This window comes from Alexandromys fortis, unplaced genomic scaffold, assembly GCF_014885135.2.
Source record: "Alexandromys fortis isolate MF-2015 unplaced genomic scaffold, M_Fortis_MF-2015_v1.1 scaffold_167, whole genome shotgun sequence".
Classification (NCBI taxonomy): Eukaryota; Metazoa; Chordata; class Mammalia; order Rodentia; family Cricetidae; genus Alexandromys; species Alexandromys fortis.
The window spans coordinates 3,617,487-3,637,770 of NW_026068050.1; the positions used below are offsets into that span (position 1 = coordinate 3,617,487).

Below are 20,284 nucleotides of genomic sequence, written 5' to 3' on the forward strand. Positions count from 1 at the left end.
AAAGCAAATATATAAAAGTCCATACAGATGTAAATATATACAGATAAATACACATACATTCAATATGGGAGAAAGAAAAGTTATTTAAAGCCAGATAGATCTTGGATCAAGTTTTAGATTTGTGATTTGTACTTTGTAGACTAAAGGACTCTGAGCAAGTGTTTTGCGCTTGTTAAATATCATAATACGTGTCCCAGGGAATGGCTGTGACAATCATTCAACTTTGACAGAAAAAAAAATAATTCTAAGACAGACTTAGATTCGAATTCTATTCTGTTACTTACTTTAGACAAAATACTCCACTTTTCTTAGTAGCTTCCTTCTCTGTGAAATGGAAACTAAAACGTGTGCCTAACATGGCTATTGGGAAGGTTTGTTAAATCTGTACAGCATGTTTCTGCGACAACCGGCATACAGCATTGCCTAATAAATGTTAGCTGCTATTATTATGACAATAATTACTGTTATTATATAAAAGGCAGTACTTAATAAAGGCTGCTATAGCTATCTCCTCTTACTTAAGCCTCCTACTGATGAGAAATATCTAAGAGATGGAAAACTGGGTCAAAGGCAAAGTTTAACCAAAATGTGCTATTGATCATTAGAGTTGACTGCGAAGACAGCTCAGCAGTCAAGTATGCAGACTGATTCTGCAGAGGGTCCAAGTTTGGTTCCCAGTATCCACATCAGGCAGCTTATAACCACCTGTAACTCCACCTCTGGAGGATTCCATGCCCCCTTGGGGTTTCTATGGGCACCTGCTCTCACATGCACAGACCCACACACCAATATGCACAATTAAAAATAATAAAAACAAAACTTTTTGGAAAAGGTTTGCAATCTACTTATGACGCTAATAACATGCTTACTGTGGGTATCTCAAAGTTAACTTTCCTTTCTGATTGTAACTCAACCTTTCCCCATCTCTTTTGTTTATTTCTGATATATATTCAAGTGTGATTGGTCTACTTCTCTCTTTTGCCTACTTATCAACTTGAATCTTGGTGGTTCCCTTAACATTTTGAATGAATTTCCAATTTATTAAAACCACTGTGATAGTAAATGCAAATTCTCTCCCAGAAACTGGAGCCAAAGAGGTCAAGGGCTGATGAAGATTCGGGGACATCTCTGCATGACTAAGAACACTTGGGGAGTCAGGGGCGGGGCACCTGTCTCCTGCATTGGGATCTCAGCTATTCCTGTAGTTTTGACATCTATATCCGAACCCTCTGGCCCTGTGTAACTGTACCATCCTATATTTCTAACTATAGGAATTCTTTTCAGTCTTCTATTGACATCTCAAATCTATAAGAAACACAAGCGAATCCATCATCAAACAGCCAAACTCCCCTATCTAGTCCCCCACTGTCCTACTCAAGAGATCGTGAAGCTCGTTCTGAGGAAGCATAAAGGCCCCAACATCTCTCAGACAGCTTAAAGGTTTGAGCTGTTTGAAGTTACAGGGATCTTAAAAGTCACCTATCCTGAGTTTTTATTTGGAAAATATAATGATCATACTTGAGATAAGGAGCAGAAGAGACAGTTGGATTCTAAGCTATACCCAGTCCTTTCTGGAGGCCACTGTCTGCTACAGAGACGAATGAACATGGGCTGGAAGATGGTAGACAATCCCATGGAGATAGGGGTATTCAAGAGAGGGAGCCAGGAAGTAAGCAGGAGAAAAGGTGCCAGAAGTCATTGCTTTGGACACTTGATACAACCATCCACTTTCCTTGAAGGGGTTTTATGTGTCAGCAGTGGTGACGTTTCAAGCTGTTTGGATGGATCATTTTAGTAGTTTAACACAGCAGTTTTAAGCTTGATGTTCATACTAGCATTGTAGCTCTTTCTGTTGGTGCTTCATTTATGAGCTGAACGTCATGAGATCAGAAGATGTATTGCAGCCTTCCACCCAATAGCTAATCTTCCAGCATTCGCCAACTATGCATAGACCCATTTTCCTTAAAGGCAACTGATGTGGGCAACATGAGTTGCAGTAGAGAAAGCACAAGGCAAGGGCCTGGGCAACTCTAAAGCTACTTTAAAGGAGCAGGAGGGGTATAAGAGCACTCGTGGTGCAAGCGAAAGACTTGAGTCAGCACTAGCGAATATAAAAAGTGTGGTAGATGCTTGTAACACCAGAGATATGAGGGTTGTAACCCTGGAGATGTGACGGTTGTGACCCCAGAGATGTGAGTGTGGTAACCCTGGAGATGTGAGCATTGTAACCCTGGAGATGTAAGGGTTGTAACCCTGGAGATGTGAGAGTTGTAACCCCGGAGATGTGAGGGTTGTGACCCCGGAGATGTGAGGGTTGTGACTCCGGAAATGTGAGGACTGTAACCCGGGAGATGTGAGGGACAGAGATAGGAGCATTGATGGGGATAGCTAGCCACCAGCCAGCCTAACTCAAGGTTCAGTGAGGGACCCCATTTCAAAGAAATGAGACAGAGAGAGATAAAGCAGGACACTAGCCATCTTCCTCTGGCTTCCAGGAATATGCAGATACATACACATGTGCACTCACCTCACGCACATGTACCACACCCATACAATATAAACACAACAGTAATAAATTAGTATAAAGACGCCCTACACACCCTTCCTCCATTTCCCTTCAGGTGTCATGTTTTACATAACTAATACAGTACAAAATAAATTCCCTTGAGTGGAATTTAAAATAAATTATATCAGTATTTCTAGGACTACCGGTTTGTATGAGTACTGCCACTGGAACTCCCAAAACTATAATTTAAAAAGGGCCAAGCTGGTGCCTAAATGCAAGCTCTCCTCCCTCTCACCACTTCCTAATTCTGCCCTTGCTTTCCCCTCATACATAATGGCCACCTTCTCTTAAGAAACAAAGAACGTTTCCAGTAACACATTGAAAACTACCATTTGGGAGCCTGGGGATTGTGTATGCTTTTGAGCTATCCCTATGCAGGTCTAATGTCTATCTCTGAGCGGGGTGATACCTGTATGGCCAATATGGGTGTGGATACACTGTTTTAGAAGGAAGACTTTTTACACAGCTGGAGGGGATGGAGCCTGATTTTCAGAAGCAGAGTGTGGTAAGATCTCCATTCTGAAACTTCAAATGTGTCCCCCCCCCTCCCGCAGCATCCCCTTTGTCCCCCAGAGAGTCCTGTAGGAGAGGAGGGTGAAGATGGAGCTTCAGGCACAGTGTCTTCCATCTCTGCAAAGACTAAAAGCATCCCCCAATTTAAAGATTGTTCTTGAAGGGGTTTCTTTTGAGGTAAGGGAGAGAACGGTGGGCGTGGGGGGGGGGCTGGGAGGAACCGGGAACCTGATGACTTCACAGGCTTTCTAAACTCCAGCTTATGTCTTACATTGCAGCCTGAGGGATATCTTGGATTTCTACCCACAGTTCGCTGCAGAAGACTTAGCTAGGTCTGTGGGTCCCTACCCTAGCAGGGATTGAAAGAAGGTTGATTTATACCCCCAGTTAACCACTTCTGAATTTAATTTGCTAGTAACTTATCCCTCCCTTACCTATAACACTGCATTTAATAATAAGGTCATTGGTTAAATCCTGTAGAAACTCTTTCTTACATCACCACACCGCAGCCAACCCCACGTGTCTAAGTCCCATTCACCCACGCAGGACTCTGACAAGTTCCTGGATCTCCCGCCCTGGGCCTCCGGCTTGGAGGGAGCAGCTGCCAGGATCCAGCTCTCGGGAATGCCCCACAATAATTCACGTGCCCCAAACGGTCAGAGCCCTTCCCTAGTGGCTTGTGAGGCACCTGCACCCCTGAGATGTCTGAACTTCTCTCAGCCGAGGTTCGCCCAGGTGCCCTGAACAGATGGGGACTTAGGCGCAGAAAAGGCGAAGAAGTAGCTACAATCTCCCTCCTCCCCGCGGAGACTCACAGCCAACACCAGTGGGGATGGAGAGCCTGGAGAGAGCACCCGGAAGGCATCTGGAGACCCACCGAGAGAAAACCACACAGGTTCCGTCTTCCCACCCAGTAGCAGCAACTGCGCAGGGTGCCAGCAGGTGCCCGGGAGAGCAGAGCGGTTCCCTGGATTCCCAGACCCCCCCGAGATGCAGGCCCAGCACCCCCCCCCCCAACACACAGGAGGAGTGCGCTTCCTACCTGATTCTGTCCTTCTCTGCCCTTCGGAGTTCCTCATTTCTTTCCAGGACCTGGAGGATCTTCCTGGCTTCTTCCTCGTTTAGGAAACTGAAATCAAACCCCTGAGGAACTTTCGTCATTTTCGCTCCCGTGTGCGAGTTTATGTGTACTTAAGCTCCTTGGCGCCTCCTGTTACAAAGCCATTTTTCAAGATAAAGAAGACTAGTTTTCCCGAACTTGATCCCATAGCCCATAATAGCTCCGCGCCTTTGAAAAGCTAAAACCACAAACCTAGGGACCGGCCCACACATACAGGGCTCCTTTTGACAACACCTTAATGACATGTTTCTCTCAACCTGTCCAACCGAGATGCAAACTGAGTGACTAAATGGGGAGAAGGAGCCAATCGCATCTGGGGGGGGCGGGCCTTGCCGCGTCTCCTCCCTCACCCCCTTCCTCCCACCTTCTATGTGACTTGTTAAGCAAACAAGCCTACATAATTCTGTCTCTAAGTGAGGCTTATCCTTAAGTGTTAGCCCCAAAATATTTGCTTGACTGTTGCTGTTGGCTGGAAGAACTTGAGCTCGGCTAGTAGAAAGACAGAAGGAAAACGACTCATAACTAACGAATCCTGTCTTTCCCTGACTAAAAGCAGCCAGTTGGAGTTTGAGGGTTAGCAGGAGGATTACCCCGTTTGAAAGACCAGGGAAGGTTAAACTTACTCCAGGGCCGTTTGCCTCAGAGGGACTCACAGAAGGACTGGCACCAGGTTACCCGTAGAAACCGGTTCTTTGCCAATCTTGCTACTGCCCTCCCAAACACACTCCCACTGTCTCAGAGAAAGTCGTTCTCAGCCTTTGGTAAGCTAACAAATGACAAACCCCACTTAGGTTATTCTAGAAGGTGGCCCCGAGGCCAAGGGTATCAGAAAGCACCTGTGTCTGGAGCACATTGCAATCCTGTGCACCCACAGACGTTGCTTTTCCTAGAAAGACAATTATTCCATGATGAAATAAAGTCAGATATTTCCCAAGATGAGCATCTGTGTGCTTTTTTTATTATTATAAATGCCTTTCCAAAAACCACATTTCTTTACATAAAAACAATTTCGTCCAATGAACATGTATGTCCCAACACCTTTAAGTTGGTCCTTTCTGATGGTGACAGCTTCTAACATCTACAAGGTCTGTCCACACACACCATCTTTTCCCGGTAAATAAACCCCCGTAAAAGAAAAACAAACAAAGCCACGAAGTAAAAAATGGCTGGTTTTGCCTCTGGCCCTATGGCCTTATTTTGATGATCACTGATGGCATGTTGGGACAGCTACCCTTTGAGATGACTTTTTGTGGGTGTCTATTATCGGCATGAAGTGGGGATCCACTCTACGCATCCATATTGTACAACACAGAGCTCTTTCATAAATCGCCCCTATGTTAATGATGGTGGTTTTGAAATCTGTCACACACTGTTCAATTATTCTTGCATGTTCCTTTATTCATTTATTAGGTATACATACCGATTTTCTAATGTGCATAGTTGTGCCCCCCCAACTTTTTTTTTTAATCGGTGAACTAATTGCAGTTAAACTCTTCTGGATCACTGTTTACATACTAAACAACATAGTCCTTTCCTCATAATCCCCGTGAGGAACTTAGCATGAATAGAGATATAATTACTTAATAAAAAGAATCTCTTGGGCTTGAAAGCTGGTTTAGAGGTTAAAGCATTTGCTGTACTTGCAGAGCACCTGGATCAAGCTCTAAGCATCCACATTGGGCAGCTCACAACCACCTGTAATTCCTGCGCCGGGGGATCTGATGCCCCTGATAACCTTGGGCTCCTGCGCTTATGTGCACGTATCTATACATTTATTAAAAACATTTGAAGTATTAAAGTACCCCTGAGCATACAAAAGAAATTAGTTTTAGCTAAATGGGTCAGTGCAGAGGATGTGGCGTTTGGGCTGAAACAGGAAGAGTAAGGTTTGAAGAAGAAAACAGACGGAGGTGGGAGAAGACATACGACTCTATTCTAGGCAAGGAGAACGGCAGTGGGTTAGATCACAAAAACGCACTCTCGGGATCTTCCCAGGTTCTCTCGGTTCCTCTGATCAGTGGCCACGATGAGCACAAACTCTGAAGCTAAAAAGTACAGGTGTGTATATGAGGACTAGTAAGTACTTGATCTGCTTTGGCTAAAACATACATTTTCTTTTATCTTTGAAACAAGGTTTCATGTAGCCCAGGCTATCCTCACAATTCCTGTAGCTGAGGTATATAGGCAAGCACGGCCCTGAATATCTGCTGTTGCTGCTGCTTCCACGTTCTGAGGGCTGGGATCATAGGCATGTACCACTACCCTCAGCCTAGAGCATATGTTTCCAATAGGAGGAAAATCTTACCTTTTTATGTATAAGGCAAAGATATACCCATGACATACAGGTAGATAAATATATCTATAATATTAGCATTTCATGAGGGGTGATTAGTTTTCGAAAGATTTCAGGAAAAACAGCAGTGAAAAGGTTTAGGAGCACTGGGCTACAGAGCCCAGGAAGAATAAACAAGGCTAAGATCTGCTGTGAATGTTGTCCTGAGGAATATACTCAGTACTGTATGAGCAGTGCACAGCCAGCGCAGGTTTTGAGGGAGATGATGATGACACAGTTGGAACTGAGCTTTCGGAAGATGACTTTGATGGCCAGAGACAAGGAAGAATAGGTAGGAGAAGAAAGACATATATGGAGTTTGAAGTACCTGCAGTTCATTCATGGGGCAATCAGTACCCTGCAAGGACTGGATCCCTTGAAGAAGGGACAGAGAAGTCATTTATTTAAATATGACTGCCAAAACCTAGAGAGCAAATAGGATGGATTCAGCAAAGGGTGTACAGGGAGTAAGACTGAGCCTAGAACTTTCATGACCAGTTCCATCATTGGCACCAAGTCATGCTTCATCCTTCATTATGGCACCATAGGGCATCCTATTGGGGAAGTTTTACTCTGGCATTTTATATTGAGAACTTTGGTGGATGGGGCGGCAGGAGCTGTCCTGCAAACCGCATGGGTTGCTTAGAATGGTTTCATCGGGATTATGACCACAGGGCTGTAAAGGAAGGCTAGCGCTTACTCAACCAGCTGTGTGCAATCTTAGCATCTGGCAACCTTGGCAACCTCCTTCCCAGCCTTTCAGCCAAAGAGATACTCATCAGTTTGGATTTTAATACTAACAGCTGGATAGAAGAACAAACAGTCTTTGGGAACCTCCCATGGTCTATCTGTTTCAGGTTGTCGACCAAATCCCAGCAGAGGGATTCTTGATAACCACTCAGCCAAGAGAAAAGCAGATCGTATCACTTAGTGGACTGTCTCAACTTTGGCCACTGCAAGTCCCTCTGACCCTGGTGGGCCACTGTGAAGTAGCACTAGGGGCCAGGGGGACTTTTCTCACAGGACTATCTTCCTTACCTACTTTGGCCCGTCTCCCTGCACACTCTCTTTCAGCAGCAGATTATGGGGTGCGCTTGGTGGCAGCGTTCAGCTTAACAAGCAAATACATGTCAGCTTGAAAATAAGACATTGGTGTCGGGCCTTTATTAGTAATGAGGAGATGGAAGGCTGCGAGAACAGAGTTTGTGTAATCGTTCACTTCAGTTTTCACCGTTCTCTTCGGTAACTGGCTTTACAAATCTAGATAGAAACTTCCGTCTTCATCCCCCTGAGGCTCAGTCCTGTATCCACAGTTACAGAATCATGATTCCATGAAAAAAACAGACCTCAAAACTCTCTAAACATTTACTCTTTTATTTATAAAATGAAGATTATGACAGAACCAGTCATACAGGATTAGCGTAAAAATTCAATGGTGACATAAAGCAGCTAACAGAGATAACAGAGCTTATATTTAATAAATGGCATCTATGAATAGTGTCCTTTGGACACAGAGATGGCTACAATGTACAGAGCATGAATTCTTGGCTGTCAAAGCAGCACTATTTGTTGGGCTGAGAAAAAACTGGGAACAATAACACAGGAATGATATAGAAGATGTATTAGTTACTTTTATATAGAAGATGTATTAGTTACCTTTCTTGCAGCTATAATGCCTGAGAAAAGTAACTCAGGAAGGAAGGGCTCTTTTTGGCTCAGAGTGTGAGGCCTGTCGCAGCAGGGAAGATACGCAGCGATGGGTGTCACTAGCTGTGGTTATCAGAGCCTGCGGCAGCTGGGCGCATTGCACCCACAGTCAGGAAGCCCTGAGCAATGCATGCCGGTGCATGCTGCTTGCTTTCTCATTTTTAATCAGTCTGAGACTCCAGGCCTGTACGGCATGGAAGACCACAGTTAGAGTAGGGTCTTCTCTCAGTCAAACCCTCCGGAAATGTCCTCACAGAGCCAGCCACTTATTTGTTTCTTCCATGGTGCTAAATCCTGACAAGATGGCCATGAAGATTGACTGCCACAGATGGAGACGCAGCGCTCGGGCTTACTGTTCTTGGTGGAGATTAATGTAAGCATGTGGTGCAGTTCTGCAGGGTGGGGGCTTTTCCTGTCAACTCTTCCCAGTCCACCTCGAGGAAGAAGACCCAAGCAAGGCTTGCGTTGGGAGCGGACATCATTGGAGATGATGTGTGGCGGAGATAATAGCTACCAAATGCTCCCAGCTTTCTAACAGAGGAGCATCTCCCCATGGAAAGTACGTAGGAAAGAATTCGTATTCTTACCACCCCAGTCAGATAATTTACTCCTCTTCCTACCCTGGGAAGGGAGAAGTACTGGTAAGGCAGAGAGGTTCAGTGAGATTCCATTCATGGGAGTCCCCTCAGAAAAACGAAGGGGTCTTTATTCCCCATAATAATGTCCATCATGTATAAATGTAAGAACGCACAAAAGAACAAAACATTTGTTGGTTATTTAATGCTTATTTATTATTCACATGATGATTTTATGTTTAGATTTTTAGAAATGACATTATATGAAAGTGTTCCATAATGCATGATGTCCCTTGCATGACTGCATAGACTTCCCCAGGACGATGCAGTATCTTGGACCTCTGAGTAATATGAACTTCATGAGGGATTCGTAAGGATGTCGGGGGCATTTAAGGAAGCCACTGAGGCCTGATGTGACAGATGGCATACGTATAGCATTTGGAAACCCAAAGCCCTGGATGAAGTCAGGAGATAAGAGCTCCATGCTCACTCAAGCCAGTTTGATAATCTGTATTTAAATCTAAAAAAGTCCTACCTGGCATCCTTCCCTAAAAGAAAACACTAGAAACCTGGCAGAACCCAGGGCTGAGCAGCACATGCTTTTCTGTGTGGTCCAGTGTTTAACCCTGCCATCGTTCATGGTTTTCAGACAAAGGAGGGAGACAATGGGCCTTGGGATTTATGCAAACACCCAAAAAATAAACATCATATTTCCACATACTCAGTGAGAACACTGCTACCTTGATAGCAGAACATGAAAAAAATCAGCTCAATAAACAGACATAAACCCAACAAATGAGTCACTGTCACCCCAGTGACCACAGATGTGCAGAAGGTCCAAAAGAGCCAGAAAACAAAAGAAGGCAGAAATACTCAATGGCTAGTTTATTCCAGAATTACAAGACTGTTTCAGCCTGGTGTGGAGGTACATGTCTATAATTCTAGCCCATAATTCTAGCATTCTGGGAAGGCACTGGAAGAGCCAGAGTTCAAGGACAGCCTGGTCTATATGAGCCCTTGTTTTCTCCCCTTCCCCCGTAATTATGTTTCAATATTGACAAAATCCCAGAAATTACCTCATCAGGAAATCAGAGTAAGAAAAGTCTGTGATCAAATCCTCTTTGAGAAATTCAAGGTGGTTTATGGCTAAAACTAACCTACCTTACTCTAAATTAGTACTAAGTGTGGTGGTATATGCCTGGAGCCTCAGTACTTGGGAGATTAGGGAGAAGGATCATGAATTTGATGTCAGCCTGAGATACACAGAAATATTTTGTCCATAAACAGCACAAAGCAAAACTCAACTAGTCAACCAACCAACCAACCAACCAAACAAACAATTAACCAGAAAATCAATTAACCAACCAACTGCTAACCAAAATTAACTCACCAAGCAACCAAACAACCCTAGTAAAATGGGATTATAAAGATTTACTTTGCATGATAAAGAATTAGTTTGTTTCAGTTATTAGCAATGTCATAACTAATACTGATTAATTAAGGACAAAGCAAAGAAATATACTAGTATCTGTATAGCCTCATATTGTTGTGATTCTGTTGGTATGGTAAAAAGAAAAGCAAAAGTTATAATTCTCAGAAGAGAAAATTGACTAGACATGCAAATTAGGAACTTAGAAAAAAAAGAAATCCACTTAAAAACTAATAGATTTGCTATGTGTGGTTACATGTGCCTGTAATCCCAGCAACTGGGAGGCTGAGGCAGGAGGATCAGGAGTTCAGAGCTAGACTCAGCTACAGGGCAGGTCTGAATCCAGCCTGGGGCTACCTAAAACCCTGTCTCAAAAATACACAAATAAACTACTTGAATGATTAAATGATTAGAACCAAAAAGAGACATATAATTGGCCAGAGTTGGCTCTATAAACAAGTATTTGTGAGTATCTGTCTGTTGGGAAACATTCTGGAAATTCTGCAGCAGTGATAGTCTTCTCAAGAACATTGTTTACTTTCTAATGTGGAGAGGTTAAAAAAACAACAACATAAGTTTAGAGGTGATAAGTACAGTGATCCAAATAAATTGTGTAGTAGGTGGGAGGGGGGGCGAGAGGCAGGAAGTTGATGATACGATGCCACTTGAGTGGAAAGTAAAGGAGAAGAAGCCAGACTTGAGCTGGAACAGGAAAGTAGGTGCACGTCCTCCAAGGGACAAAGGGTTGAAAGGAATGTGGGTAAGGTGTAGACAGGTGCTGCCTCTTCGATCTACATCACCTTCATGCAAGATATAATCCACTGCCCGAGATACTGTGGCTTAGGGACTAAGGGCCTCAACTATTATATGTCAGGTCTTAAGCCAGGTTCCTGAAACACAGAATTACAAAACACCCAACAGCTGTCTTCATCAAGTGTGCCTTCCTGGAGGAACGGATAGATAATATATTTTCTAAGTGTGATTAGCGACATGAAGAAAAGAAACAAGGCAAAATGGCAGAGGAAGTCCTGGGAGAAGGCGAAGACACTCCTTGCATGGAGTGGCCAGGAAGGCGACTCTGGACAGACAAGTAAGTGGCTATATAAAGGATGTCTGGGTCCAGCTTTGAGACAGCCAGGAGAAGGACGTTTTAAGAAGAGGTAAGCATCTAGACACCTCAGCAGGAGAGAGATGAGCATACTCTAAGCTAATATTTATAGACCTTGGTAAACAAACATCAAAGACTACTGGAGACTACACAGGAGCCTGATAAGACAAGTAAGCAAGGCTGGAGAGATTATATCTTGTCTTAAGGGCCTGGACTTGGAGTTGCGAGTCTGTGACTAGGCTGGCAATCTCACCTCCTCCCAGGAAAGGGTAATGATGGAGCCCACCTCAGAAGGTTGTGGAATGAATCTGATGATACAGGCAAAAGGGGAGAGGAGGGGAGAAGGAATAGGAATAACAGGAGGTGGTGGGTGAGAAGAGAGGAATGGGAGAGAAGAAGAGAGGGACATGAGGGGGGAGAATGGTTCTCCCCAGTCAGGTGGCCAACTGGATTCTGTTCCACTGTCCCTCACACTGTTCCCTCCACCTTGCCAATTCTGGGACAGGGAAGGATCTTTAGACACATCTTCTCTGACTCCAAGCAGGAAGAACTCTCACCTCTGAGAGGAACTCACCCTAAATCATTTGTGATGCCGGCGTTAAAATTGTTTTAAATAGAAGTTATAGTATGACACCAACATTGTAAAAGAAAAAGGAGGTTTAGGGATGGAGAGATGGCTCAGTGGTTAAGAAAAAGGAGGTATAACCACACCTGACTAAAGACTGTTCCATGTTTGAATATCACCCTGACGTTCTCCACAGGGCTGTGTGTGGGCGTGTGTGTAAAGACTGTTCCCATATTTGACTATCACCCTGACATTCTCCACAGGGCTGGATGTGGGCGTGTGTGTGTCTGTGTTATCCCTGTGTGTGTGCAGTGTGGGAGATGGAATGTTCCATTTTCCTTTCCCCATACACGGTGATCAACAGCCTCTTTGCAGACTCTAATTAACTGGATCATTGCAATTAAGATACCACTTACCTCTAATCTCATGGTGGCTCAAACTAAGCCAGTTTTATTTTCCTCATTGTACAGTTTAAAGAGAGTTTGCTAGTAGAGTTGAATATTTTCTCATTTTGATGAAAAGAAAAAAACAAGGTTTAAAACTACATAAAAATATCATCTGTTTGATGTGATTAACACCGTACCGAAACTGTACATAGCTGTAGCTATAGTCACAGCTGAACACCTGCAGGCTGAGCAGTCAAAGGGGGCAGGCATTGAGCAAGTCTTTTTATACTGCTACTGAAAACCTCTGTAGAGTTCCAAGTTTAGCTGGATTTAAATGTTTTAAAACTTCACATTTTAATGTGTGTGTGTGCGCACAAGCATGTGCACATACACACATGTATGTGTACACATGCCATTGCACACACGTGGCAAGCACCTTTACAAGCTGAGCCATCTTGCTTGACTATTTTTGAGAACTTGAAAGTGTTTTACAGAAACAAGTTCTTTTTGTTTGGTTATTTTTTTGAGACAGGGTTTCTCTATGGAACAGCCCTAGCTGTTCTGGAACTAGATTTTATAGACCAGGCTGGCCTCAAGCTCACAGAGATCTGCCTGCCTTTGCCTTCTGAGTACTAGGATTAAAGGTGTGCACCATTACCGTCCAACTCAGAAACAGATTTTTGAAACAAAGTTTTGCTACACATCCCAATCCAGCCTTAAACTTGTAGCAATCCTCCTGCCTCAGACTCCCCAGTGTTGGGATTACAGGCAGGTGTCATCATGCCCAGCCTGAATTTATATTATTGATATTTTTCACAGTGCCTAGTACCTAACTAGCATTCTATGGACTTCATTCTTGGAGCATTTTTCCTTCTGGAGACTGAGCCTGCTTCCCTGTCTTATTAGAAGAGAGTGGACCCTGATACACTTGTGTGCACTTCAGCTTATGCCTTGCAAATAAATCTTTTGTTTGAGTTTGGATCATCTGCTCATCATTTAAAGAGAGCAGGGCAAGCAAGAGTCCCCCTTCCATGGACTGGAGGGAAGAACAGCAAGCTTGCTCTCGACGAAACTATAGGGTTCGAGGTAGCTCTCGACTATAGAGTTCTAGGTAGCTCTCGACAAGACTATAGAGTTCTAGATACCTCTTGACAAGACTACAGAGTCCTGGGTAGCTCTCAATTATAGAGTTCTATGTAGCTCTCGACTATAAAGTTCTAGGTAGCTTCTGACTATAGAGTTCTAGGTAGCTTTTGACTGTAGAGTTCTAAGTAGCTCTCAACAGACTATAGAGTTCTAGGTAGCTAACTTCTCCAACAATCACAGCTTCTATTTGTTCACAATAGAATGTCAACCCATTAAGTTTGCCTTTGCCCTCATGGGGTTACCACCTGAATAACTTGGAATGTAGAGAGCTAGTGGGAAGAGCGGACCATGCCCCATGCTGCTTCCAAACCGCATATAGAGAAAGGGAGAAGTGGAGGGCTGTGAAAGGAAGTATTAACTTAGAAGATGAAACCCAGGTCCTTTCAGGTGAAAGGAATGTCCTCCCAGGAGGAAAGAGTGGGGTGAAATTGAATGCTGTCTTCCTTTCCACACCTGTAGCCTTCTCATCGGTCTCAACAGTATCTTTGCAACCTCCAATTAGCTGGCTTGTTGCAATTAATTAATATGCCACTTCCATCTCATCAAGCATTGACTAACACTAACCTGGAAGGCTTTTACCTCCCTGTGACTTTTTCTTTAATATGGTGTCTTATGTAGATTGGCCCGAGCATTACGTGTCTGAAGACAACCTTGTGCTTCCTGATCCCTGTGCCTAGAAATCAGTCCCAGGGCTACCTGCATGCCAGGCAAGGCGGCTACCAACGGAGCCACATCCCCGCCTTGCCTGTGATTTCTAAATCAATCTACATGAACATTCTCCTTTTCATTTATGAGTCTAGATCTTAAAGTAGGTCCAGTTACTGTTCATTTGATGTGGCCAGAGCCAAGATTGGAGTTCTTCAGTACTGTGGAATGCGTGTAGGCAAATCCCTATTTCCATTGAATAGGGATGGACAATTGTGTTTCTTATTCCAAAGCTCATCATCAGGGCTGATCTTTGATCTACCTTTACTGATCAAGACCCCATAAGGTAACCTGGAAGAGTTCTAAGTCCTTGCTTTTGGTCCCTTGTTTATCTTGTTCCTCGTTTCTTCTGATTCATGAGGCAAGCTTCAAACACACGTGAACTGTACGCATGTCCCGGTCTTCACATCACCTGTTTTATAGCATTACCTGTCTTCCTTTGCTAAACATGCTGTTTCACATTGTTGGTGGCTTAGTGTCAGCCGACAAGTGGATGACACATACAATGTAAAGATGAGCTTGTGGAGCCACAGGAATGACCTGCAAAGGGCGTGGGGTGGGGGCGTCCCCAGGGAGCAGAATATTCCTGCCAAACACTAAAACATGCCAAATGCACTCACGGTCCCTGACGTAGACTGTCTTCTATAACTGTTAATTTAAGAATGTTTATTTATTTTTAATGCATACGTATACGCGTGAATGAGTTTATGTGCATCACCTGTGTGCACATGCAGTGGATGCCAGAAGAAGGTGTCAGATCCCTTGGAGGCGGAGGATTACTTTTGAGAATTTATTCTCTATTCCCACTGTGAGATCTGGGAATTGAACTCCGACTGTCAACTTGCGAGACAAACACTTTCACAGGCTGAGCCATTTCTAGGACTGTGTTCATTTATTTCAATGTTTAAAATTTACTATTGTGTGTGATTATGTATCTGTGTGTGTGGGCATGCGAGTGCCACAGCACTCTCATGGAGATCAGAGGACAACCTGAGGCTGTTGAGTCTCTCTTTCTACTACGTGGGCCTGGAGACTGAACTCAGGTCATCAGGCCTGGCCACAAGCACCTTTTCTGCTGAGCCATCTTGCCAGTCCTCAAGTGTTCAGTCTGAGCACAAATGAACTGGAATCGACTAATTTCTAGGCCTTGCTAAACCCCATTAAGTTAATTATTGTGTTGATGAAAATATGCTGGTGCCTTAATGAACTTTGTTATACTTCCGATGGTTACAAGATATGTGTCATTCCAGACATTCTTCTGATACAGGGGTTGACCAGACAAACTTGAAAATTAATAACATATCTTGACTAATAGTCACAAGGGAGAAAAATGCACCCAACACATCCAGAGATACAAACTAGGAGTGGTTTCCCCAAAATTGACTCAGAAACAGTCATGTAAATTTACAGCCACACGGGGCTCAGTCCAAGCCTATAAACAAGGATTTATACAGTAAAAGAGGCCCTTCTCCTTCTGGCCTTAAGTATTGGAATGCAATCAGTTTTTTTCCTTCAGTGCTGTGTTATACCTGGTACGTGGAATCAGAGGTGAACTACTGAAGGAGGAAGAGGGCAGGAAGGGGGAGGAGGGAGGTGTGGGGCTGCAAGAAAGCACTCAGCAAGAAAAGGTGTTATGAAAATGCCCTCGACCAAAGAATGGATAAGGAAAATGTGGTACATTTACACAGTGGAGTACTACACAGTAGAAAAACATAACGACATCTTGAATTTTGCAGGAAAATGATCGAGCTAGAAAACATTATTTTGAGTGAGGTTACCCAGACACAGAAAGACAATTATCACATGTACTCACTCATATGGGGTTTTAGACATAAAGCAAAGGAAACCAGCTCCACAAACCACAATCCCAGAGAACTTAGACAATAATGAGGACACTAAGAGAGACTTACATAGATCTAATCTACATGGGAAGTAGAAAGTAGAAAAAGGCAAGATCTCCTGAGTAAATTGGGGGAGGGTTGAAGGGGGAGGGGAGAGGCAGGGAGGGGAGCAGAGAAAAATGTAGAGCTCAATAAAAATCAATAAAAAAATAAAATGTCCACTACTTAGCATGCTGATTTAAAAACAATTCACATCCTGCATCCACTTCCAAGGCAGCCATTTATCCATTCATTTCTCTAGATGAATAGACATTTTTTGCCCACTCTTTCATCCCACAGACACGCACTGGCTTCTGCTGAGCACGCCCTCCAGCTGTTCTTGGTTTCTCTTGTCTAATTCTAGTTTTATTTTCATTTCCTCCAAACTTCTGCCCTGTTCATTTTAAACAACTTTTTACCTTTATTGCCTAGGCCTCCTTTTTTTGAAGAGTGTCTTCTATGTAGATTTAGGCTATCTAGTAGTTTTCTAGAAATACAGTTTTCTTGGGCTAGGAAGGTTTTCTCCTATGTAATTCATTATATTCTCACTTCTGTGAAAATATCTTTAACATAAAATGGACTATATTGGAGCAGTAGGATGAAAAAATTAGAAATCTAGCACATATAACAAATACTATGTAAAGCATATATAAATTCCAAAGTTAATTTAAAATCATTCTACATATGTCATTTGATTTTCATTTGGAGGTACTTAAATTGTTCTGGAACTAGGCAGAAGTGAAAGTTAAACCACCTTGTGAGTACTCTAAATGTTATTGGACATTCTACTTAAAAAGAATTGATATATGGAAATGTGAATTATACGCTAATAAAAATTGTTTTGATTGCATTTCATCGTTTTTGTCCCTGTTGATAAAATTATAAACCTTTCCCAGCTGGCTGCATACAGAATAGTCCAATATAACCTCGGTGCACTAAACATCCCACTGTCATTTACTCAGTCTTCCCAAAATATGAAGCATGGACTGAGTTCATCAGGACAGCACCAAGGCAAGAGCATGGTAAACACTTTTAAGTCACAGCCGTTCTGTTCCCGATTACAGCCCGCTTGCTCCACAGGAGTCTGATGCTGTAACAACTAGGATTTCCGCATGTGGGTGGAAGGCACACCTAATAAGCTCTGATAGCCACAAGGAACACAACTTCCTTGTGGGTTGACCTGGAGGAAGCAAAGGCTGTTTCTAGGATCACAGATATAGATTTCAGAGAAAAAGGCAGAAGATGGCTGGGCTCTCAAAGGATGCTGGGAAGCCTTCAGGCCATTATTCATGAAAGAATAGACATTACAGGTGGTTATATACAGTACCTGGTGACTAGATCAGAAGGGACATTCTGGTAACAGTCAACCTGATTTAGACTTTTGGAAAGAGAATTAATTATTTTTGATCAAAAAAAAAAAAAGGTGGGGCTGACCCTATTTGCCAATTAAGGACAACAGGGACAAAAATGATGAAATGCAGTCAAAAGGCTCAATATGCTAACAATTGTTTTGCTCTTTCTGTGAGTCCTGTTACTGATGGCAGGGTGTGACTATCGAGAAGAGGACTTCAGTACAGGAACAGAATACCGAAGCCAGATGGCTAGGACAGTGGCGCACATGTGTACAAGGAAGAGATGGAGAATGCCGACCGCTGAGGGGCTTGAGACCCCGCGATCACAGGTCAGTTGGTAATACAAGAAACCATCACTATCTGTGGTCAAAGAGGAAAATAAGAGGAAAAATCAATTTTAGACTAAATGGAGAGGAAAAAATCTCAAATAAATGTCTTTAAGTATATAAAACATTATATAAATAATTATTTATATAATTTATAATAAATATAATATATATAAAATATATAATAATATTATATAAAATTATATAATAAAATTATTTATATATTTATTTATATAATGAAGCAGGTTTGGGGATCACAAAATAAACAAGTTAGATAATTGGCTGAGCTGGATGGAACTTTATAAATCAAAGGGACAGACTAAAAAGAGGTCACTCAACAAGAAAGCCATTTCCCAAGAGTGGGATAACAGGGAATGGTGGTCTCAGAAGATAGGAAGGGATCTCTGGGAGGATACTAGGTCACTCATCCCCCAAGTTCCAGGTGGAAGTGGGGTGTGGGGGTGAGACACCATGACAAGGACATCTGGATTGAAAAACTTTTCCTGTCAATGGCTTTCAGGCATGGTTTCAGGGCTATGGGTCAGAAAGGCAGTGACCCTGCTGTGAGGCCCTCCCAGTAGAGTCTCTGTGGTTGAGCAGTACTGAAGTTTCCAAGGACTGGGAAGCCGCTGACAGAGCTGAGACGACTGTTCTTACCAACAGTCAGGCTGCACGGTACATCCAAACAGTCATCTCTGCTGGCATGCAGTCTGTCCCGTGCTCTCCAGTCATTCCCACTGTCTTCCCACTTCCCCTTCGGAGGCTGGCTTCATCTTAGCCTCTCTCATGGATCCTTCTGTATCTGCTCTAACCGACCTGCCTCAGTTTTCCAGCCGGGTTGTGTGTCTTTTGCCAGCGTCACTTAACTTAGACTGTCAAGCAAGTTATTCGCTGAGTTTTTCAGAGACTTTTAAATTCAGACTTTCTCTAGAGATTATAAGACATCCTCAATGTTAAACCTTTGGAGGAAGTTTTCATGCTACACACTCAGCTGAGACTCATAAGTGTACGAAGCCTTTCCCCTCCCTTCCTCTTATGATTCACTCCTGCCTGGCAACAGCCTTCCTCAAAACTCATCCATACAGGTAGGTCTTCCTTTCATGGCACAGGGGGTCACTCTCTCCTGCAGTGACAGGTGAAACCGAAGCAGAGACTGTAGCTTGATCTTTTCTCACTGAACTCACACTCTCTGACCCAAGCTCACCTTCACACCACTCATAGGCTTTTTTTTTTTTAGTTTAGAAAACTTTGAAAATATCTCCATCCATCCTCCCAGAATATAGCGAGCTTAAGTTATGACTACCCGGAAGTCATCACACTGAGGCTCACAAGAAGTAGCCTAGAACTAAAAATAAAACCAGAAATCCCATGAAATATGAATCTGCTAATGTCTAGAAAAACACCAGCTGTGTCAGACAATAGCTACAACACAAACACGAAAAACTATGCCAAGTAGGAGGTCATCGAGAGTTTTCCTTGCTCCCGTCACCATCCATGTGTCGTTCATTTTCTTCAATACTGAAAGAAGAAACAATCCCACAGTCCCATGTTGGGAACAATCAATAGTAACACTGAATATTAAATTTTCAATAATGTTTTAAAGGAAAAAATAAAAAGCAGAACTAAAAAACCAAGAATTTAGAAAAGAGAGATTTTTTTTAACTTGTTTGGCTCTATAATAAATGTTTTCTGGTTTTTAGTGTGAGAGAAATATAGAAACAACCAGAAAAAAAATCATTTCCCCTTATTTAGTGTCCAAAGCAGCCTCCAAAGGAAACATCGTTGCTTCGGTATGACTGTCAGAACATCAGTTGTAACCCATGTCATTGCTGGTACTTACATTTTGGCGACTGGCAATGATGGTGTGACCGGCATGGTGGCTCAATATGCTAACAATTGTTTTGCTTCTTTTGGCTCCACATATATATAGTCTCTTCTAATTTGCATGCATAATGACCTAAACGCCAAGCAATTACCCACTTTCCTCACAGGGTGATTTATCCGTGTGAGGAATCCCTCCCCTTCACTAATCTTTCATACCTCCACCCAGAGTTGCATCAAGCAAAAGCTGAGACAGCTGCCAGATGCCTGCCCTTAAATCAAGTCTAGAGACATTTCTGTAGCCCTAGGATTCTGACCTATTATTTTAGGAGCTCTTCCTTGGAAAGCAATTTTTTAAAACTTCATCTTCATTGAAGAAAGTTGCACGCTGTCCTTGCTGGCAAATCATGCATCTCTAACTAGTTTCAGCAATACTATTTTAACCTCCACTCGGTGCTGGTTTACCTCAAAGGATTGTCTGAAGACCAGAACCAATGGGGTTACTTGCTAAGAATGCAAACCATTGGGTTCACTCGGGCTTCTTGAATAGGAATCAGGAGCCTGGATCTGCAGCAGGACAAGCCTTGTGCATACAGAAGCTTGCATCCACTGAGAAGGGTTTTAGCCTCCCATTTCCTTCCCCAAAGAGTAGCTTCACCCTACAATCCTATATCACAAAATGAAAAAGTATGTTGGTGCTCACTAGATTCTCAAAATGGAAATTCAGTACAAGCTAATACCTGGAAAGACTGG

The 20,284-nt window shown here is 43.0% G+C and overlaps 1 protein-coding gene across 1 annotated transcript in view; it reads right to left on the reverse strand.

Moving 5' to 3' along the window:
• Positions 1–4,415, reverse strand: part of Exph5 (exophilin 5) — a 72,006-nt gene extending 67,591 nt beyond the window's left edge. Inside the window, exon 1 of the mRNA XM_050119442.1 lies at positions 4,122–4,415. Within this exon, the coding sequence (XP_049975399.1) occupies positions 4,122–4,240 (119 nt within the window). The 5' untranslated portion in view covers positions 4,241–4,415. The remainder of the gene's footprint in view (positions 1–4,121) is intronic.
• Between the last annotated feature and the right edge of the window lie 15,869 nt (positions 4,416–20,284).